The sequence below is a fragment of the Arvicola amphibius genome, chromosome 15 (genome assembly GCF_903992535.2).
Source record: "Arvicola amphibius chromosome 15, mArvAmp1.2, whole genome shotgun sequence".
NCBI lineage: Eukaryota > Metazoa > Chordata > Mammalia > Rodentia > Cricetidae > Arvicola > Arvicola amphibius.
Window position 1 is genome coordinate 50,826,431 of NC_052061.1, and position 21,696 is coordinate 50,848,126.

The 21,696-nt window shown below is 48.7% G+C and overlaps 3 protein-coding genes across 4 annotated transcripts in view; 1 reads left to right on the forward strand and 2 right to left on the reverse strand.

Moving 5' to 3' along the window:
- Nucleotides 1-3,064: 3,064 nt before the first annotated feature.
- Exoc8 (exocyst complex component 8) lies at nucleotides 3,065-6,603 on the reverse strand. Its single transcript, XM_038312692.1, has one exon. It carries the CDS (start codon nucleotides 6,496-6,498, stop codon nucleotides 4,348-4,350), a length of 2,151 nt encoding a protein of 716 aa, XP_038168620.1. The 5' UTR covers nucleotides 6,499-6,603; the 3' UTR covers nucleotides 3,065-4,347.
- Nucleotides 6,604-6,750: 147 nt separating this feature from the next.
- On the forward strand, nucleotides 6,751-14,547 carry Sprtn (SprT-like N-terminal domain). The gene is made up of 5 exons (XM_038313234.2): nucleotides 6,751-7,255; nucleotides 7,953-8,052; nucleotides 8,814-8,942; nucleotides 10,074-10,341; nucleotides 11,103-14,547. Exons 1-5 carry the CDS (start codon nucleotides 7,035-7,037, stop codon nucleotides 11,879-11,881), a joined length of 1,497 nt encoding a protein of 498 aa, XP_038169162.1. The 5' UTR covers nucleotides 6,751-7,034; the 3' UTR covers nucleotides 11,882-14,547.
- A 4,684-nt stretch (nucleotides 14,548-19,231) lies between these two features.
- Egln1 (egl-9 family hypoxia inducible factor 1) overlaps nucleotides 19,232-21,696 on the reverse strand; it is a 36,564-nt gene continuing 34,099 nt past the window's right edge. For both annotated transcript variants that reach the window (XM_038313237.2, XM_038313236.2), the window contains 2 exons: nucleotides 20,825-20,892; nucleotides 19,232-19,782 (listed from right to left, as the gene is read on the reverse strand). In XM_038313237.2, coding sequence (XP_038169165.1) covers nucleotides 20,866-20,892 — 27 coding nt within the window. In that variant the 3' untranslated portion in view covers nucleotides 19,232-19,782; nucleotides 20,825-20,865. The remainder of the gene's footprint in view (nucleotides 19,783-20,824; nucleotides 20,893-21,696) is intronic.

Sequence of the window (21,696 nt, forward strand, 5' to 3'; positions counted from 1 at the left end):
TAGTTCCAGGACAGGCTCCAAAGCCACAGAGAAACCCTGTCTCGAAAAACAAAAAAAAAAAAAAAAAAAAATACATGGGTTAAAGTAACTAACAAAGAGGGGACCGTTTGGCACAGCAACACCTAGAAATAGATTATATACATGTATCATATCATCTTTCTCCCCCACCCCACCCCTCGTGACAGGGCTTCTACATTGTCATAGCTGTCCTGAATTCACTTTGTAGACCAGGCTGGCCTCAAACTCAGAGATCTGCTTGCCTCTACCTCCTAGCTGGGATTAAAAGGATGCACCTGGCCCTTTTTTTTAGGCAGGGTTTCACTGGGTAGCCCTGATTAGCCAGAGATTCCCTTGCCACTGCCTCCTGAATGCTGAGATTAAAAATGTGTGCCATCACATCAAACTCAGAATATTTTCAAGTCACAAACCCGTGACGCTAACAAGATTACAGAAAATGAAGTCATGATTTGTTAACTGTGGACACTATGCTGTCACAGAAAACCCCCGAGAAGTACAGCTATAGTGAGATGCTTTGATACACTTGTGTGAATAAAGCCAGGTAACTGAATTCTGGGGGCAGTGCACAGAGCGCTTGCCAGGTCGCCTAGCAGACTGTCGGGCGTTCGACACGGGTAAGGACCTTGCTGCTCTCTGCAGTCCCTTCAGGTCTCTTCCAGACATGCCCATGGTACACACTTCCCTTTCTTTTCACACCTGTCTCTGCCAGGAGTTTCATGAGAAACTGCCACAGTGTTCCTGTGGTCCACAGCCGTTTTTGTTAACGTCCTATTTTTAAACATAGGGCAGGCAGCGTGAAACACAGCATTTGGTCCTTTAACTCTATAGTAGCTTTCTTATTTCCCACCCACTGTTGTGATATTTACCTCAGTCAGTGATCCACAGGTAGCATGAAACTTGGCTCTTAAAATTCTCACCTGTATATCTGAAATTTCCCACTCAATGATAGCCTAAAAACCTTGGGCTTTCTAGGACCCTGGGTGTTGCTTTAAGTACTTGCTTATCATAAGGCCCTGGGCTTGATCTCCAGCACCCTCAAGACTTAAACTATTTATTCTTAATTCTGACAGTATGCACAATACTTAAAATCTAGTAGTTCTCTGTCCTCCCCACGTAAATAAAAACATAAGAATATTGAATAAAGCCAGGCAGTGGTGGCGCATGCCTTTAATCCCAGCACTTGGGAGGCAGAGGCAGGTGGATCTCTGTGAGTTTGAGGCCAACCTGGTCTACAGATTTAGTTCCAAAGCTACAGAGAAACCCTGTTTTGAAAAACCTAAAAAAAAAACCAAAAAAACCTAAAAACGTAAATAGAACTGGCCAGACAGGTGGTGGCTGGCTGCACACATCTTACAAGCCCAGCACTCTGGAGGCAGAGACGGGAGGATCTCTGTCTGAGCTCAATACCAGCATGGTCTACAAAGACAGTTTTAAGCCAGCCAGGGCTAGAGCAAGATCCTGTATCAAAGTAAGTGCAGATAAATAAGCAAATAGAATGTTACAGTAGCAATTCTATCCGTTGTGAGAACATTGTAAAGCTTTATTTTATCGGACAGTTTAGAAAATGTCATTTTACAGCACATCGAAGTACACAGCAATGCTGTCATCTTCAACAGCAAGCCCCAGCTTCCAATCCTAGCTGAGAATCTATCGACAGGCAGCGTCTTGAACAGAAAGGACTTGGAGCAATAAGTGTCAGGAGGCTTTCATCAGAGACCAAATTCCCAACCTTAATTAATCCCACCTGTAATTCCTGATCTATGCAGTTAGTGTTGAACCAAACAAGAAAAGGTAATTAATGTTGAACTGGGAAGTCAGAACGAATGGCACCGTCACTGTGACAGATGACCCTTCAAGCTTTAGAACTTGCTTGGTGTCTGGCACCCGAGGTGGATCCAGTCAGCTTCCCAGGAACACAGACTTGCCAGACTCCCTCTACTATACTGAGGAACACATTAGCCCATTCTTAGCAGAATAAAATTCTCTACTTCCATTACCATAAAGATTTATTATGTGGGGAAACACAGTCATTATTACAGCTCTCTGCACTAAGCTTTCCATTCCCCAGAACCCAGCGCTGTATTCACACACAACATTCCATATATCAGACTTTAGGAGGCACCAAGTAATCACCACAACCGCACAATCTATGAAATTCAAATTTCCAATGATCTTAAATTAGTATTTTTGTTTGGCTGGGAATCAGTTATGGTCATGTAAAAAAAAAAAAAAAAAAAAAAAAAAAAAAACCAAAAACCACCCTATGCTCAGCAGAGTGGTACAAGCCTTTAATCCTGGCACTTGGGAGGCAGAAGCAGTTAGATTTCTGAGTTCAAGGCCAACCTGGTCTACATCGAGAGTTCCAAGACATCCAGGACTACATGGAAAAACCATTAAAAAAGAAATCCTAACATAGAAAAAAAGTAATCAGCAATGGTGATTTCCAACTTTTTAAGTACGTAGAGCTAAAAATAAAAAAAATTAAAAAAAAATGTTGGTCTGGTCTGAAATGAATTAACTAAGCCAAGGAGTTTTATAGCCCTAAATCACTGCAGAAACCATTTAAGGTTTTGGTTTTTTTCTTAATTTTATTTATTTTGTATACAGTGTTCTGGCTGTACGTGTAGTCAAACATGCCAGAAGAGGGCACCAGATCTCATTACAGATGGTTGTGAGCCACCATGTGGTTGCTGGGAATTGAACTCAGGACCTCTTAAAAGAACTGCCAGTGCTCTTAACCTCTGAGCCATCTCTCCAGCCCCACCATTTAACATTTTACACAATTTTATGTCTTAACACTACCTTTTTTATTCAGAAGAGAAATAACCCTTAGAAGCAGTGGTATAAAAACAGCATCATGGACAAAAGCCATAGGTAAGCTAGTGGGTAAGCAAGTCTTCCAGAACACTTTGTTAGAGGAACATTAGATAATCAGGGTAGAGCAGAGCATTTTACAAGCCATAGCTCACACCCGCCTACACTCTCCTTTACTGAACAATCTGAAATAACCTGGAATTCTCCTAAAAGTTGTGTTTTTGTTGCCCTGGCTGGCCTTGAATACACCTGCCTCTTGCTTCCAGTGCAGCGATTAGAAGCATCAGCATTCTTGGCTCTTATGTTTTAAAGTGCAGCACAGCATTGGAGGGGTCACAAAAGGCCCCTTCCCTGTGCTTGAGGCATATGCATCTCCTCAATTATCTACTAAGTTACAAAAAAATAAAACAAAACAAAAATGACACCCATCAGGGCAGAGGATGTGGTCAGTGGGTAGAGTGCTTGCCTAGCATGCACAAAGCCCTGGGTTTCCCAACATGGCATACACTGGGCTTGGTGGCACACACCTGTAACCCCAGCCCTTGCGAAGTGGAGTTAGATTTAGAAATTCAAGGTCTTTCTTGGGTACAAAACCAGCCCAAGACACCAGCCTGGGCTGAAACCTATCTCAAGAAAACAAACAAATCTCTGCTCAAAGCAGGCATTCTTTAACAGTGAGATTTGCATTATTTTTCTAACTCCTAATCTACACAGACCCTGAACTACCAGTAAATATTCAAAAAAGGAGCTCTGCATTTGCCTTAAATCTCAGTGGCTCCTAAACCAGGCGGGGCCTGCAGTGGCCTGCCGCCACTCCCCACAGCCAGGCTTCTTGGGGTGGGCTTTTCCCATGACTTTCCCTTCCTGAACATGGCAAAGGCACTGTAGCAGCAAATTCATTCGGTCTGGAATATGGTAAAAATTCACCATAGTCCTTGTGATTCCCAGAAAGATGCACCCGAGCAAAATACTATGATGCTAATTAGCCATGGAACATTGGATGCCTGCGGAGTTGTTTTATGAAGATTTCCATGTACCTACGAACACTGGAGAATCTGCTGCCCACTTATCCAAATCTATCCCAAACCAGCTTTCCCAACTCCTGTCTTCTCTCCAAATGGATTAGTTTAAGGAATACATAAAGCCATTGCATTACATAGTACTGACCATCAAGAAGCTACAATTTTGCTGGGGTTTACATATTTTTCTAGGTGGCACAGAAGTGCATTGCTCCTGGATGTCCTACGGTGGGAAGTGTGTTTCAAGTCAGAGGGTAATCTGAAATGCCATGGTGTGACCATGCATTCCTTAAGGAGTTGGTACAAAGTGTGGCTTATGCTCTAATAATTCCAGTATGGGGACACAACACATTTTCTTTTCTCCTTTGACTGTGTTTCTACGAGGGCACTGTGTACGCTGTTTTGACTCTGAGGAATGTGCTGACAAGTGTCATATAAATACAGATAGTACACTGTAGTCTGTACACACACACACACACACACCCAGACCAGGGCCTCAGACCACAGAAGTGGTGCTCTCGGGATTCACCCGCAGGAGTCTGGATGCATTCCGCAGGTCCTGCAGCTGCTTGGCAGGCTTCCCTACACCTTCCTCAAACCTCCTCTCCACCACTGGGAGGACAGTTTCATAAAGGAAGGATGCATTCTGCCTGATGAAGGCCTTCTTCTCTGGGTCCTGCTCGCACCGCAGGCTGTAGTCCACGTGCTGCACGGCGACCAGGATGACTTCCACCAGACTCTCCAGGAGCACCATGTGTAGCTCTGGGAAGTACAGTTTCAACGCCTCCTCCAGGAAGCCCATGGTCTGCTTGGTGAAAGCCACCACCGTGTAGCTCAAGTTCACCCAGCAGTCATCTCCTGTGTACTGCTCGAAGTTACTGACCCCACAACTTCTCATCTCCTCTTTGAGCTTTCCCAGGGCCTCAGGGGTCATCAGGTTCATACGGCGCCACATCTCCTCTGAGTTTCGGTGCTTGGTGGCTTCAATGATAATCTCCTTGTAACTGTGTAAGGCCCCCTGGATGTCCTTCACCAGCAGGGCATGGATGATGAAGGTGAGATCCAGCCCAATCTCTCCCAGCTGCTGGCAGTGCTCCTTGGCCACCTTCACACACTCAGCTGCAGTGGACAGGCTCTCCTTGCTGTCGAAAACCTGCTTGCTGAAAGCATCCACAAACATGCCCATTGCAGACCTAGCCCAGACCACGAACGCAGAGTAGCAGCCGCTGTCCGTGCCTGCAAAGTCTGTCTCAAATTCCCTTGCCGTCTCCAGCAGGCTGGTAAAGAAGACGTGGCAGAGCTTGTGGATGTAGAGCAGAGTGGCGCCCTCGATCCGAAGCTGGCGGATGGCCGTGTGCACAGCTGCTGCCCTGTTCCTCAGAAACAGCTCACAGGCCTTCGTGCACTGGCCCAGCCGGATCAGCTGTGACACTGCCCTGCGAGTCGCCTTAGGGCCGCCTCTCAGAGAGCGATCGGGGGAGAGCTCGAACACCAGCACGTCGGTGAGCTGTCGAACTCTTTCGTCCACTTTGGCCCTCAGCTCTTTCACAGGAGGTGGGCTGGGCTTATCTTCCAGGTAGTGATTCAATTTGTCCAGCAAGTCCACGGCGCCCTCAAAGTCCCTCTGCGCAATACAGACATCTAGGTCTTCGGGCAACTCCTGGATCCACTCCATGGAGAGGTCTACCTTTTCCTCCTCTACCTCGGGGGTGACCAGTTCTTCATCATCCTCGTCCTCAAACGGGTTGCCGCTCTTGGAAGTGGCCGGTGGCGGCGCGCGGGGGGCCGCTGCCTCCTCCTGCTCCCTCCTCCTCTTGTCGCTGAGCGCCCTCTTGGTTCCCTCCAGCACTTCCAACCACTCGCGTTTAACCTTGGCGTTTTCCGCCTGAAAGATGCGGCTCTCGGGGAACATGAGCAGCTTGAACATGTCCTTCATGGGCGGGTTGTCCTTGACGTTGACCACCGCCAGGCGGTCCAGCGGGTAGAGCGCGTTGTAGCGGTACATGCCCCGCCGCTGCGGCAGCCAGGTGGCCACCAGCAGACAGTCGTTCATGAGGAAGCCGTGCACGCGCTGCAGCTGGGCCATGTGGTCCGCCTCGTACTCCACCAGGTCCCCGTTGTACACTAGGTACTGGCCCGGCGTCTCCAGCAGGTCCCTGCAGCCCTCCACCTTCTCCAGCAGCGTGGTGAGCGTGCGCTGCTTGCCCTCCTCGCCCGCGCCGGGGCCGTCGCGGGGGCCGCCCGCCGAGCCCGGCGGGAAGCCTGCCTGGGCCGCCCCGCGCTCCCGGGGCCCCGCGCCCGCCGGGTCCTCAGCCGCGGAGGCGCCCGCAGCGGCGGCGGGCAGCAGGGCCAGCGGGATGCTCTCCAGGCTGCTCTTCTGCTCCGTCAGCAGGTGGCTCAGCTGGTACATCTCGCTCTCCAGGTACGAGATCTCGCGCGCCGTCTCGATGAACTGCCGGTAGTTCTGGTAGACATTGCGCTTCAGGTTCTGCGCCGTCTCCTCCGCCAGCGCCTGCACGCGCTGCCGGTGCTCCTGCAGGTCGCGGTCGCCGTCCGACTGCTGCGACAGCTGCTTCACGTACAGCCGCGCCTCGAAGCCCCCCGACTCCAGCTGCCTCCGCAGGCGGCTCGCCCCGCTGTCCGACATGGCTGTCCCCCGTCCTGCGCCCGCCGCTCGCCGTCGCTGTCACTCGCTGCTCCCGGGCCCCACCCGAGTCCCGCGGAGAAGACGGCGGAGGAAGCGGGGCGGGAGCGACACCCGAACGCCTGCGCCGGAGCTGAGCGTCGCATTGCGCCTGTGCGAGAGGCGAGGCTCTCCTCCTGCGCCTGCGCGTGGGGCGGAGGGCCGGCGGAGCGCCTGCGCGCAAACGGCCACGCCTCAAGGCGCGTGCGCGAAGGAGCCAGTGCGGAAGTCAGAGGTGAATCGGACGCGCAGCAGACCTGACGTGAGACGCCGGACGTCGGGGGCCTTCAGGAGGCAGCCGGCTGGCTTCCCGCAGCCGTCCCTAGCCCGAGCCCCGCGTTCCTAAGCCGGTGTCGCGGGACGACACGAAGCCGCTTCCTCCAAGGCGTTCGAAGCGAACCGGCGCGCGCCCGACCGCCAGCCCCGGAGCTCTCGCGAGACCTGTGCGCCGCGTGAGCACGACCGGCGTCCCCCGCAGTGGCCTGGGCGGGAGTAGCGTGATGGACGAGGACCTGGTGGTAGCGCTGCGGCTGCAGCAGGAGTGGGACGTGCAGGTGGCGCGGCGCGCGGCGGCGCGGGAGCCCGTGTCGTTGGTGGACGCGTCCTGGGAGCTGGTGGACCCCACCCCGGACCTGCAGGCGCTCTTCTTGCAGTTTAACGACCGCTTCTTCTGGGGGCAGCTGGAGGCGGTGGAAGTGAAGTGGAGTGTGCGCATGACACTGTGAGTGCGCCCCACGAACGGCTCCGAACGTCGGGGAGGGAGAGCCGCGGCGTTGTCGTTGGTGTCCCCCGCCTCGAGGCGGACGGAGACGTGCCTGCGCTCCAGAGCGGGCCGGGTTTAACGGCCCCCTGTGCTGTCCCGCGGGATCCCCGTGCCACCCGTTCAGTCAGAGAAGCCCCAGTTGAGCTAGCAATCTGCCCCTCTCCTGTCCTGTCCCCTAGTAAGCGGCCTGCGGTAAAGCAGGGGAAGATGTAGTATATAGCTGTCACTTCGCACCAACCCTGTGCCCCTGCCGACGCGGTGGACAAACCGGTCCCTGCTGATCATTGCCTGTGTGGGGCAGACTGGGTGACAGTGGGTGAGGGCGAGCAAGTGTTACTCCCTGCAGCCAAGTGTTCCCCTAAGGAAAGCCATCTGCCTTTAGGGACGTTTCCTGTGCACCGCACACGAACCGGTAAGGATCTGCTTTTGTTTTTCGTTTTGTTCTGTTTTTGTTCTTTTGTTTTTGAGACGGGGCCCCACTACGCATCCCCATCTGGCCTGGAACTCAAGACATCTGCCTGCCTCTGCCTCCATAGTGCTGGGATTACAGGCGTATTCCGCCAGGGCAGGCTAGGGTTTACTTTTGATCGGTCTCCTCTGACTCTCCAAACAGTGGATTTGGTGAACCTAATCCATTGTTGTGATTGCTTTCCAGGTGTGCTGGGATCTGCACTTATGAAGGAAGAGGAGGAATGTGCTCCATCCGTCTCAGTGAACCCCTTCTAAAACTGAGACCCAGAAAGGACCTTGTAGAGGTATTCTTTGATAAGCCTGGTTCTCAGCTCTGTGGTTTGCAGGGGGTTTTTGTTTGTTTGTTTGTTTGTTTGTTTGTTGAAGGCAGGATCTTAATGGTAGCCCAGGCTGGTTTTTCCTGGCCAGGATATTTTGTTAATTTTTAAGAGGCAGTCTGTGACCCAGGTTGGCCATGGTTTTATGTGCTTCTGTTGCTTGCTTCAGCCTCCTCAGCAAGCTGGCGTGCATGTACCCAGCTATTTTTTAGGAGGGTGATGCCGCCAAGCTGGTCTCAAGTTCCCGATCCTCTAACTCTAACCTTGTGTGCTGGGATCACAGGCATGCATCATTTCATGCCTAGCATGTACTTTGTGCCCATGTAGACCTGGGCTGTTTGTTCTTTTGTTAATTGGCATTTTCATGCTGGCATCAGGAGTCCCTTGTGTGCAGAATTCAGAGCCCGTGATAATATGTTGCTGAGTTGTCAGAATCCTCTTTTGACATTGCTTACAGTGGGTTTCTGTATCAGAATTGTAAAGTTTTATGTGGTTGGAGTCATCAACTTTCAGTGTTTGAATTGGTACATAGATAAGTAGGCCTTTTTGAGCAAGTGTAATTCCTTGAAAGGAATTGTTCACTGGGATCTGCAAAGCTTGGAATATTATATACAGAGTTTTGTGTACTTAGGCCTACAGATGGCTAAGACTCCTGAAATTAAGAAAGAAAATGCATTTTCATCTTCAGATATGCCCTAGAAAATTAATTTGCTGGTTTTCTGTTTCAGACTCTTTTGCACGAAATGATACATGCCTACTTATTTGTCACTAATAATGATAAAGACCGGGAAGGGCATGGCCCAGAGTTCTGTAAACATATGCATCGCATCAACCAACTGACAGGTGCCAACATAACGGTATGGTGAGCTACATATGTTTCGGGAGCAGGGGAGACAGTAAACCAGTTTAGCCTCAAACTCACAATTCTCATTCAGCCTCCTAAGCACTGGGGTTATAGGTTTGTGCCTCCAAGCAGTGGCCATTCAGAGTTACCATGCTTAGATTCATTCTATAAACTGAAGATTTTCATCCTTGAACAAGAGTTCTACAGAGGGCTGGAGCAGTGACTGCTCTTCCAAAGGACCCGGGTTTAATTCCTAGCATCCACATGGCAGCTCACAACTGTCTGTAATTCTAAGATCTGATACCCTCACACAGACTTGCATGTAGGCAAAACACTATTGCAAATAAATAATACATTTTTTTTTAAAAAAAGGATCCTACAGAAATGTGTGGACTTGTCTAGGCCCTGTGGGTAAAATGGCCACAGATGCCTCCAGCAACTCCAGAGCAGCATCTTAGAGGAGCATCTCCCACATCTGTGACAGGACCTCATTGGAGGTTCTTTGAGTTCTGACAGTGTAGTATTGGAGGAGCTACCACAGCCAAGACTGAAGTGTGCCCTCCCTACACTGGTGCTATGGTAAACCACTTTTCAGTCTTAGATTTTGATAATGTTCAATCTTTGAAACAGCATTCATAGATGGGCTTTATGGTTATTTCCCCCAACACACCAAAATCAAATCAATCTCAATCTCTCTCTCTCTCTCTCTCTCTCTCTCTCTCTCTCTCTCTCTCTCTCTCTCTCTCTCTCTCTCTCTCTCTCTCTCTCTCGTTTTTCGAGACAGGGTTTCTCTGTAGCTTTGGAGCCTGTCCTGGAACTAGCTCTTGTAGACCACACTGGCCTCAAATTCACAGAGATCCGCCTGCCTCTGCCTCCCGAGTGCTGGAATTAAAGGCGTGCGCCACCACCGCCCGGCTTATATGCTGCTATCTATGTACATTAGGAAGTTATAAATTATCTGATGTGTCCCTTTAAAGTGAACTTTTGAAAAGATACTAAATACAGTAGCTGTCTTTCACAAAATAGAAATGTCTGAGAAGTGGAATATTTAATAAACACACACATACACAAAGATTTCTTGGGTAAAGTATCTCTGTAGAGGGCTAACTTGTGTCTTGACTGCTGGACACTTCCCTCTGCCCAGGTCTACCATACTTTCCATGACGAGGTGGATGAGTATCGTCGGCACTGGTGGCGCTGCAATGGGCCCTGCCAGCACAAACAGCCCTACTATGGCTATGTGAAGCGTGCGACCAACAGGGCACCCTCTGCCCATGACTACTGGTGGGCTGACCACCAGAAAACTTGTGGAGGCACTTACATAAAAATCAAGGAGCCTGAGAACTATTCAAAGAAAAGCAGAGGAAAGACAAAACCAGGCAAGCAGCAAGCATCAGCAGTGGAGAGCAAAGGTATCTCTCTGTCTCACCTCCCGTCTCTGTGACCCGGCTAGTGCCTGGGCAGTGCTGCCTGCTGGGGAGCCAAGTTAGGGTTGCAAGGCTGCTCTTCTCAGGTGTAAAGAACACAGAGTGGTGATGGGAAAGGTGTGTGGAAGGGAGGAAAGGTGAACCGGTCTCCATCTACAGTATCTGAGGGAAAGTCCAAGGCAAATGACTCTCAGATTGAAAACAGTAGCTGAATTAACAACACCCAGACTGTGAGTCCCAAGCCGGCCCTTCCTGTCTCAGTGACTTCTGCCAAGGTGTCCGGGGAGGATGGGAAAGGAGTCCGGCCTGCATTTGTCCATGTTGTCCTTTCCTGGGAAGCTCTGAGGAGGCAGGAGTCACTGAAGTTGATGCTCCCCCTTGCAAGGGTGTCAGTTTGGGGTCCCCTCAGGAGCCAAGCTGTAGCTCTTAATCTGAAGTGCTGGGAGGTCGGGACTGGAGAACTGGTGCAGAGGAACTGGATCTTTGGGAAGCTGGGTGAGTGGGGAGCAGATTAGAGGAATCTGAGCACTGGGAAAAGTCCTTAGTTCCTATTTATAATTTCTTCATCCTTGCTGTTCTTAGTGCAAGGCTCTGACTAATGAAGGTGGCCTTCTCTTGTCATTGGGTGACTACTGCACAGATCTGAGTTAGAACAAAATAATCCTTCAGTTTAGATAATTACCATTTGCTCAGTGTTTGTCGTGTGGCAATATGCTGAAGAAGAGTCTTGTCTGCTTCTTTTGCAGACAAGCTGTGCAGAGGGGAGGTCCAGCCGCTCATCCCATTCAGCGGCAAAGGGTATGTTCTTGGAGATACAAGCACTTGCCCTTCACCTGGGAAGTTGAGCACTTCATACATGGTCAATGAAGCCAAAGGTCTCTCAAGTCGAGACCATTCAGCAAGTGGCCTGAGAATCGATTCCAACGCTGAGGTGAATGGTTTCCCGAGTAAAAAGCCTCATCTGGTCTCCCCTGTCCCCACTGCCAGTCACCAGAGTGTCCTGAGCAGCTACTTCCCCAGAGTCTCTGTTGCCAACCAAAAGGCTTTCAGAAATGTGAATGGATCCCCAGTTAAGAGTGGGACCACTGGGGACTGCACCAAGCATCCAGCCTCATCCGGTTCTCAGAGAAAGGTTCCACCTTCCAGGGCATCCCTGAGAAATGCCTCCAAAGCCGTGGCCTCAGCATCAGCAACTGTAGTGTCTGCGACTGTGACATCCGCAGCCATACCCCAAGGGGAGAATGGGTCTGAAGACCAGTTCCCAGACAAGCGGCCCCGGTTGGAGGACAGGACTGCTTTGGATAATATTATCAAGGAGCAGACACAGAGTGGTGGTGGTGATCCTCAGAGTAGCCCACGGCCCACAGCCACCAGCACAATTGGGAATTCAGGCAGCTCATGCACTCAGCGACGGCTGGTCAACTGTCCAGTCTGTCAGAGTATAGTTTTGGAGTCACAGATTAATGAGCACTTGGACCGCTGCCTGGAAGGTAACAAAACCAATCTCCGACCTCGAAGAGTCTGAAATGGAGTGGGTCCCACGCCATCTGTTGACTTATGGTGGTGAAGGACCGTGGGTTACAGTCTGACTTACTACACTAGCAGTGTTCTAGTTTATGTACACATAGTGAGTGACTGTAGTCTGCATCTCCATCCGGGTATGTGTGGTGCTATGTCCCTGTAGTCCCAGGCACTCAGGAAGCTGAGACGGGAACATCCTTAAGCCCTTGACTCTGGGTAATGTAGGGAGCCACTGTCTCGGGATGTGTCAAAGTGCTGTGTTCACCTATGCCTTACCTGGACTTTGGCTCAGTTTGTCCAGTATCAGTGTATGGTTTTAGGTACTTTTGTTTTCTCTTGAAGGTTTTAGAGAATTATTTTTATTTGTATAGTCTCAAGACAGTCTTATCAGGAGTCCTGACAGTTGAATACTTTTAATATCAAGGTCTATTCCTTGAACTTATGTTAATCTTTATGACGTCAGATTCTCTGTCCGGACAGTAGGAGGCATAGTAGTTGTTCTCAGAGTACTCAGAGCTCTTCTTTTTCTTTCTTTTTTTTTCAAAGTCATAGCAGTTGGATAAGCTTTCTATATTTTAAGAGTTTACTTTCTATATAAAGGTGAAAGTGAATTTTAAAGACTTATATTTTCAGTAATTTATATTTTAGGTATAATATATAATATATAAACTCTGTCCCAGCTTTACTAAAAAGTGGCTGCAGATTTTTAAAGACCCTCCTGGATTTAAGTTTTTCTAGCTCATGACAGCTCGTGTTTAAAACCCCAGCATTTGGGAGGCTGAGGCAAGGAGATGGCTGTGGGGTTTAAAACCAGCTTGGGCTTAAGTTCTGATCTGGGCTATAGTGAGACCATGTCTCAAAAACAAAAACAAACATTTTTTCCCCATCCCATCTTTGTCAAGAAGTGGCAGCAAATTTTAGAGTAGATAAAGAATATATAGTACAGTTATTTTGGATGTTAGAACGGTTACTCAGTTCTGCAGGCCATATTTGATAGGGACTTAAGTGAATGGTTAATTGAAACCTGGTGCTAAAAAGTAGCTGATGGATAACATCTCATAAAGCTGCCTACTTCCCTGGAGACCAGAGAAATGTCTGGAAGCAGCACTGTGAACCCTGCGCCAATGTGAGAAGCAAATGCACTGTCACCTGAGCACCGGGAAGTTCTTGTGTCTTTCCGTGTTGAGCAGAGGGACACAGATACCTTGCCCATTTGTCTCATGGCTGTTCCTCCGCCTTGTGGACTCTGGTACAAGGTCATTATACATTGTAAGGTGCACAAATGACGGAGCATGTGGGTGAACCTGGTTTGCCTGGTGTTCCACTGTACCTTCCTCCATTACCTTCCCAGTCGGGGATGGAGAAGTCCTGTTGTGGTTGTTCCTTTATAGTGCCTACCCTCTCCATCCTCAAAGGTACAGTTTACCAGAGTGGAAGGTAGTGTCTTTGTTACTATGTGTAGAAGTTATTTTCATTCCTCTGTAGAATTTAAAGATACCAGAAGTTTTCCCCTCACCCCAGTATTACTGAACCATTGGAAGTATCCCAGTGCAGGGCTAAGTAATGCTGACAACACCCACTCAGGAGTGGAGCTGGTCACAGGGTGTCTGTGTTCCGTTCTGCCAAACTCTGAATTCCTCCGCCAGCAGTGCGCAAGTATCAGCTTTTCAGCATTCTTGACAGGATCTTTAGCCTGTCAGACTGGATAACAAGTTTTGATGTTTCTTAAAGCATGCAGTTAATAGTATTAAATGTTTATAGATAAATTGCTACTAAAGTTTTGTGTTTGAAAAAAGGCCACATTTTCACCAATTTAATAGGTTGTAGGCAATTAAATTTTTTTTTCAGCCACACTGCATAAAGCCCTAGGGCCATGAAGTAAATGAGGTGCAGTTCATGCCCTTTCAAGGAACTGTTTCCTCAGTGAGGAAAGATGCAGATCAATCTCAGTGCGCCACATGACAGTGCTGGCATGGGGTTTTAGTGAGTTGGGTTAGCTTGTTAAAGAAGGGAAAGGGCCTTAATAGGCAGGGGTAGCTGGGCACATCCTGTGGGAGCAGCTTTTGAGGTGGAGTGTGGGTCGGTGGCAGAAGTGCACACAGACAGACCTAGCCAGCATAAGGGTGGGATTACATCTGCTTTGTCCTCCAGGCATCTGTGCAGTGCCAGGTGACACAGGGCAGGAGGGAAAGAGGGGGAGCTGGGTGTAGCACATGCCCAGCTTCAGTCGGGAGGCTTTTGAAATGCTGGAGATAATAGAGCCCACACTTGTTAGAGAAAATTTGCCCCTAAGAATAGTTGTCCCTGTATCCGTCATTCTTATTTACATTTATCAGTGAGACATGCTCATTTTGTTTGTATTCTCCCTTTGGAAGAAATTTCTAACTTCTCAGTGGAGCTCAAGTTGGCTCAGCTCCCCACTGTAGGGCCACAGCCGTAGGTTCTGTTTCTATAGAAACTTGTCTTCACCTCCCAGTTCATGCTGGTTAACAAAGCAACATGAGAAACCGTGTTTGGCTTTGGCCAACTGTGTACACACATTCTAACTGGGATCTGAGGTAAATGGGAAACACTAAAACCTTACCCTGTTTCATTGTTCCAAAGCTCTAAGATTGTATTTTTTAAAAACTTTACAGAATTTAAAAATAAATGAGAATGTTTTGATGTAAAGCAGTTGATGTCTTTCCGATTTGATTTTTAGGAGCTAAGGGTAGAAGTGGCTCCGTATCTGTATCTGGTTGAGTGCTCTACCACTGACGTGCACCCCCAGCCTGACCACCTAGCCGGGTCGCCCTGGCCCCACACCACCACAGCTCTGCTGCTGTCGTCCGGGCTCCTCCCCTTTCCTTGATAGAGAACATTAGACCACACTCAGTTGGGTTATAATCTCTATAGACTAGAGAAGATAGCCATAGTCAGTAAAATGGTAGAGTAAAAGGTTAGATCATTTGGGAAGCCGTCTATGACAGGTACCTCTTCCTGAATGTGCACTCTATAGAGCACACATCAGAGGCTGGGGGATGTCATCTCATCAGACCAGGGTGCCCAGCATACACGGGAATCAGATCACACATTTGCTGTCTTGGCTCTCAGCCTTGCTGTAGATAATAAACCCAAGATGTTTAGATGAAATTCACTTCAAAGCTGGCTACTTGAAGCCTTGGAAATTTCTTTTCAACCCTTAATCTTTACTGATCCTACTTTTTTTTTACACATTTTATGTGGTGTGTGTGTGTGTGTGTGTGTGTGCGCGCGTGCACATGCATGCACTCAAGAGAACCACTTTAAGAGTCAGATGTCTTATTAAAGGTTTAAGATAGTTTTTTGTTTTTTAGTTTCTTGACAGGGTTTCTCTGTAGCTTTGGGCATGTGCTACCACTGCCCAGCTTAAGGTAGATTTCTTTTGTGTATGTATATTATGTTAAAATAATCCATCAAGTGGTACACATCTTTAATCCCAGCATGCAGAGGCAAATGGATCTCTGAATTCCAAACCAGCCAGAGCTACACAATGAGACCCTGTCTCAGAAATTAAATTCATAAATACACATTTGTATGCCCTCATATGCAAACAAACAAGGTCAAGAATGTAATCCCAGCACTCAGGCAGAAGGACTACATGGTTTGGTCTCAGAGTGAAAGCCTGTCTCAAAAAAAAAACAAAAAACAAAACTGCAACCAACATCTGGTTTCCTTTGTGTAAAATAACCTGGGCCCACAGTGACTTGTTAGCTGCTCCATGGGCCAGAAGTAGAAGATGGAAGGTGGCTCCTCCACACACCGGACAAGCCGTCCGTCCTGATGCTGCTGGGGCCACAGAGCACCGCAAGCTCTGCACAGCTGTGTGTGTGTGTGTGCCCTGCTCTCTTGCACTTCTGGGCAGTTTATCCTCAGGGCTGCATTTCTACTTCATTGTGTTTTCATTTGAATCCATCCTTCCCCGGGTATCTTAAGCCTTTCTCTTTTTACGGGAGAACTTTCTCATGCCACAGCATGTGTGTTGGAGGGCAACTTGCAGGAGTCAGTTCTCTCCTACCACATGGTTTAAGAAGGGAACTTGGGCCACTGCCATCTCATGGGCACTTGACTTTAACTTGACAACTCTTTCCAATCTTCTTGTTTCTGTTCCTGGAAAGGATGACCTCCCCTCTCCCCCTATCTTTCTTTCCTTTTAGGTTGTTTAGTTTAAGAATGGGATTCCACCATGTGAATCCAGTTGCCTTGAACTCCCAAGCTGGGCTTCTTACTCCTCTGTTGCAGTAATTGCAGGAGTGTCCCACAGTGCTGGGCATGGTTCCCTAATTTCACATGTTTTATCCAAGAAAATGCTCATCTTACTGCATTTAGGTTTTCTTATGTTTTACAGTTAAGAATTTTTACCAACTGCAGCCAAATCTCAACTTTCATTCTTTCCTTTGGAAAGGCTTGGTTTTCCTTGTCTTGCAAACATAGTGGGACTTTGGGCTGATTGATCCCCTTCAGCACTTGCCTCAGAGGTGAAGAAAAGTGGGTTCCCAGAAAAGAACATGGCAGAATTAAACTCATGTGCTGCCCTGTTCCCAGTGCAACAGGAGCACCGGAAGAAAGTGGAGAATGCCACCAGGCGAGGGGTGTGATCTCACCAGGGCTGAGAAAAGCCACGGGCTGATGCAAGCAAGCCATGAAACTGTAGAGCCCAGGGATGAGAACATTCCAGAGCCTTTGACAGGCTTCCCAGGATCCACGTACAAGAACAATACTTTCAGAATCTAAGGTTTCCAGTGCAGTGTGGATTCCTGTACTGGGCTGAGTTGTAGGCCTGAGAGCATCTATCTGCCCACTGTGGGTACCAGGAGTTGGGGACATGGAGTCTAAGAAACAGGAAACCAAACAGTGAGGTCCACTGAGTCCAAGGAGCCAGGTGGGCAGGCTCAGGTTTCTAGCTATAGAACCCAGGCATAAGGCAAGACCGTGAGAGGATTAAAAGCTATCCCAGGCAGGGTTGGCGGCTCCCAACTGAAAGCACAGCACTAGGGAGGCTAAGCAGGACTATTGAACACCACCCGGGACAACAGCCAAGACCCTGTCTGAAAACTAAACAAAGTTCAGAAGGTTGCATCAGAACTAAAGAGGCTTGACTGTTTCATTACATTAGCATACTTAGTCTTCATTTCTGTCTCACTCCTCTGCCCCACCCCACTGCAGACCCACAGCCTATTTCAGTAGTTTTCCAAATGCTCTGAGAGGCCAGAATCTCAAACACCATGCTTGGCTGGTTACTGTGGAGCCCTGGCTAGCCAGGCGGGCCTCAGAGTGGTAGAGCTCTTCCTGCCGCTGCCTCTCACATGCTAGGATTAACCTGGCACCACACTATGTTCTCAGAGCTACAGTACGTACTCTGGCCTAAGAATCGTGTCTTCAAATCAAAGGGTCATGTGTGTAGAACTGCATACCAATGGCTCTGCAGGTGCATACCAGGCCCCCTCCTTCAGCAGCACAGGGGTGCTGATGATGCATTCAACAGCTATGGTGTTTAAAGCAAAGTGAAAGTCTACAGAGAAAAGAACTCCAATACTGAGAACACGGGTACAGCTCGCTGGCCCTGTCTCCGCACCGGAGCATCTCTACTGGCTGTTCTGTCACTTACAGAAGGTAACTGCTGTACGCTGTGGACTAGACAACAAGTAACTGACCAATGGGCCCAAGATCAAAGCCAAGACATGGTAATTGGCTTCAAACAGAAGAAAGCTGGAGGTGACAACAGTTAAGTTTTTTCAAGAACATTTATACATCTTTTTAATTAGATTAGCTTTACAAGCAATGTGAGAGGCTTTCATAGGAAACACCGTGTCCGAACCACATGAGTCTCTTTATGCAAATCCTGAAGTGCTCTGCCTGTCATGGGTAAAGGTCTGTTCCCCAGCTGCTTAATGTGCTGGATAAACAGCATCTTAAAGCTTTCTCTTTAACCAGGATTAACACACAGAGGCCACAAGTAGTTTTAAATAGAGCCCTTCTTCGTGCCACTAACATGAAACTGAGAGATGAATGGGTATTAAGTGCATGGCTGTCCTGATTGCCTGATTTTTTCACAGTGACCTCCAGGGAAGTACATAAACTTTCCAAAAGATACATAATTTAAGTTTTGTCTGGCAAGTACACCCCACCCCCACCCCCAAGCAGCAGAGTCTGGAACCTGGTACACTTGTAAAGGTCCGATACAAAGTATACCAGGGACTCCCACATTCAAAGGCTGCTGCTCCAAACATCTTCTGTGACCAAATGCCAAACAGTTCCTCCCAACTCTGAAACATGATGCTTCGGGGCCAGGTGGCAAAACCTCGAGCTGGCCAGCTGACAGAGGCACTTGCTGGAGAGGTTGTCAGCGGTTACTGGGGCTGAAGGAAAGGATGTGGGACAGAACTGACTCCTGCCATGAGCCCCTCATGCAAGCACAGTGCTGAGTAACCCCCAATCTACACTCGGCTTTACGTGATTTTTTTTTTCATGTTTTACATGAACAATAGCAATCTCTTAATAAGAATTACTGAGCTTTCCACAGAAAAGGTTTCTAATTGGATACAAACTACACAGCTAAGACTGGTGCAAGGTGAGATACACAGAAATAGTTCTGCATACACACATTTTGGCAAAGATCAAGGTCAGAGATAGAACACCCAAGGGACAAGGAGTTACACCGTATCTGTGCAAAGTCTGGCTTTCTAAGAGGACTGGAGAGGTGACAAGAGTCTGGCAGGCCTTTGTGGCTGTGCCACTGTCCCTCTTTTCTCTAAAAAGAGAAAAACCCATAAAACAAAGTGTCTGGATTCACACTTCTTTTGATTTCTAGGCTACACACACGTCTTTCATTAGTGGTTGTGAAAATGACTCTTAGTTGTCCAAGGATGGATGGTCACGCTTGAGGCCACAACCACACACGTCCACATGCCTGGGGCCACTGGGAGCTCTGCTGCAGCAGAACAAGGCTGTGACCTGGGAGGATCTGGAAGCACAGTCAAACTAAGGAGGAGCCACGGGGAAAGCTGTGGCCGTGGGGCACGACTGGTGGCAGGTCGACCCTGAAGCAGAAGACAGCCCTTTGTCTTGGGAACCGAGTTGAGGAGGTTCGCTTAGCACTGGAACATTAACTTACAGGACAAACCATTTTGCGGCTTTCTCCTCCCATCGCTCTCTAAAGTAGTTGGTATTCAGTGGTGACCATCTACTGTTAGGTTTCACTGCAGAGACCTTTACAAGTTCAAACTACTGTGAGACAGGCCAAGAAAAACCTCGTGGACGGCAGCTGGGACTCCACGCCCTTTCTTTCCTGTCAGTCAAAAGGAAATGAACCATCATTCACTGGCGACAGTCACCGTAGGAGGTCTTTAGGGCCAACTTTAATAGCATGAGGAGGCTTACAAAAATAGATTGATGTTATTTTCAGGAATAATACTGTAAATTTTTTTCTTAATTCAGTTTTGATAAATTGTACCTAATACAAAAATTCCCCGAATTCAAACTTGATATAAAAAAGAGAGATGAAATGAACTCAGTTAGATGACAGATCTGGCAAAATAGAAGAATGAAGAAAATCCTACATAGGCCCTTGTTGTGTGTCCAGATGGGAAAGCCACTCTCCTCAGACAGCATCTCCTCTTCAGTAAGCAGCCGAGTGCGGTCACAGACCTGGAGCTGACCCCACAGCACAGTCATAGCAGATGCAGCCCTCTGTTGGACGACACCTGGCCGAGTTGCCTGGCTCGCAGATGGAATGCCAGCCAGGAGTCTCTGTTCATCCCATCCACGAGTCCACAGAAGGCAACCAGGCGGCGGTAGGTGAGTGGGTACTGCCAGACCTAAGGCCGTGCTAGACATCTTTGCTGACTGAATTAGGCTTATTGAGTTCAACCCTCACCCCCTTTTCACCTGAAAGAGAAAGAGAAGCATTCACTCAATAAGCACCAGAGCATCTGGCTGCACCCCAAACATTTGAAGCAATACCTCCTCATTTCTCCAGCATCCCATGAGGCCCATCCCACCTGCTGTTCCCACCGCCACTGTGGCAAGTGCACTGCTGTGCAGATCTTAGAGGGCGAGTAGAGACATCGGCAGAAACAGCACCACTGCCTTTTATAGCCACCTGCCTGTAAAGTAGTGGAAACCACAGAATGCACACAAACCATGGCTCTGAAAATACAGAGAAAGCGTACAGACATCTTTTTTTTTTTTTTTTTTTTTTTTTTTTTTTAACCTTCTTACAAAAAGGCTAGGCTGAGTCTAGCTCCTTAGGACTCAGTGAGTGGGTTCTGTGACTGCTGGCCAGGCTCTCAGGTGGAAGAGCTAAAGCAAAGGCAGGCAAGGGGTCCCAGGACACGCAGGGACAGGACAAGTGCATGACCTGCACGCAAAGAAAGCTGCCACCTGAGAATCTACACACCTGTCTTCCGGGCTGGGAGAACATTTAGTTCACCTCTTCTGTGCTGGCCACACATTCTTTTAGAGGTAGATAGAAAAGAAGGGGCCGGGCGATGGTGGCGCATGCCTTTAGTCCCAGCACTCCGGAGGTAGAGGCAGGTAGGTCTCTGTGAGTTCAAGGCCAGCCTGGTCTAAAAGAGCAAGTTCCAGGACAGGCCCCAAAATTACAGAGACCCTGTCTCAAAAAAAGAAAAAAGAAAGAGAAAAAAAGAATCTCCCTTCACTTATCTAAGGGAGAAGGGAGGGGACCAGGTAACCCAAAGAGCACTGAGTGGCAGCTTGAGGCTCTATAAAGGGCCATCATAAAAAAGCTCAATTTGTGTTTGAGTAACTAACGCACACTTGCCTCAAGCTTTTGCTAAGCTTTGGACAACTCAGCAGATAAGAATAGAGACTAATAATTAGAGAAGTCCTTTTTAAAGTAAGGGAATTAAAGAATCTGGAAAACCCCATCCCCAACTGTCCCGGCAGAGCCTGGCCCAGCTGTGTTTACCTGTTAGATATTTTACTTTAGCTCTTGCTCGCTCATCTGCATCAAAATACCAAACAGTTATTGCGTACCTAGAAGGAAATTTAACACAGGGTCAGAAAGGTCCCTGGGAAGAGAGTGCGCCCTACAACTTGTAATGCCCAAAGCATCCTCAGCCCAATGTGTGGACCAGGGAAGCATGGTCTGCCCATCCTGCAGAGGAGCTGCAGTATCCAAGGGAGGCTCACAGCCTCTCCACGCTCACCCAGCCTGCTCGGTCAGAAACAGATGGAAGAGGGGACAGCGCCCCACAGGAGGACAGTGCCTGGGACAAAGGAACCCAGGCCGGCCACCTACCACCCCTGGCTCTGCTTCACTGAGGAGAGTTAAGCCACACGCAGAAACTTCTAGGATCCCTACCTAGAAAGTTACGCCGGGTCTAGACACTGTGTTTGGCTGAACCTTTTCCTGAAAAACCTCCCCTGACTGGACTACTTCATCCCACAAACCAGTGTGGTATGGCAGGTCTGTTCGGAGAGAAAAGCACATGGTGGCGCTTGTGATGTGAACAGCGGAGTCAGGGGAGACACTGGATGTGAGTGTGTGCTTCAGGCCATTGGTTCCACACTGACATTAGGTAAGACTGTAGATCCAGGCCAGAGTTCATGGGAAAACCAACAGCCCAAATACACAGCCGCAGAGAGAGTCAGATGCAGGGCAGAGCCAGAGGCACCTGTGGCTGCAGTGCATGTCCTCATCTATCGGCCAGCGGCTAACCCGCTCTGCCTAGGCTCCACCTGTTCCTACCACGGTCTCCTCCAGGACACAGGGCTGTACAGGTTCTTTTGAAGCTCTCTTGCCCAAGTCCCAGGCTTCCAGTTAACTGCCAACTAGAA

Excerpts from the sequence above, each read along its gene's own strand:
- Sprtn (XM_038313234.2), top strand. The coding sequence starts at position 7,035 with ATGGACGAGGACCTGGTGGTAGCGCTGCGGCTGCAGCAGGAGTGGGAC. Across the intron at positions 7,256-7,952 it reads TGGAGTGTGCGCATGACACT|GTGTGCTGGGATCTGCACTT; the intron begins GTGAGTGCGCCC and ends ATTGCTTTCCAG. Across the intron at positions 8,053-8,813 it reads CCAGAAAGGACCTTGTAGAG|ACTCTTTTGCACGAAATGAT; the intron begins GTATTCTTTGAT and ends TTTCTGTTTCAG.
- Exoc8 (XM_038312692.1), bottom strand. The coding sequence starts at position 6,498 with ATGTCGGACAGCGGGGCGAGCCGCCTGCGGAGGCAGCTGGAGTCGGGG.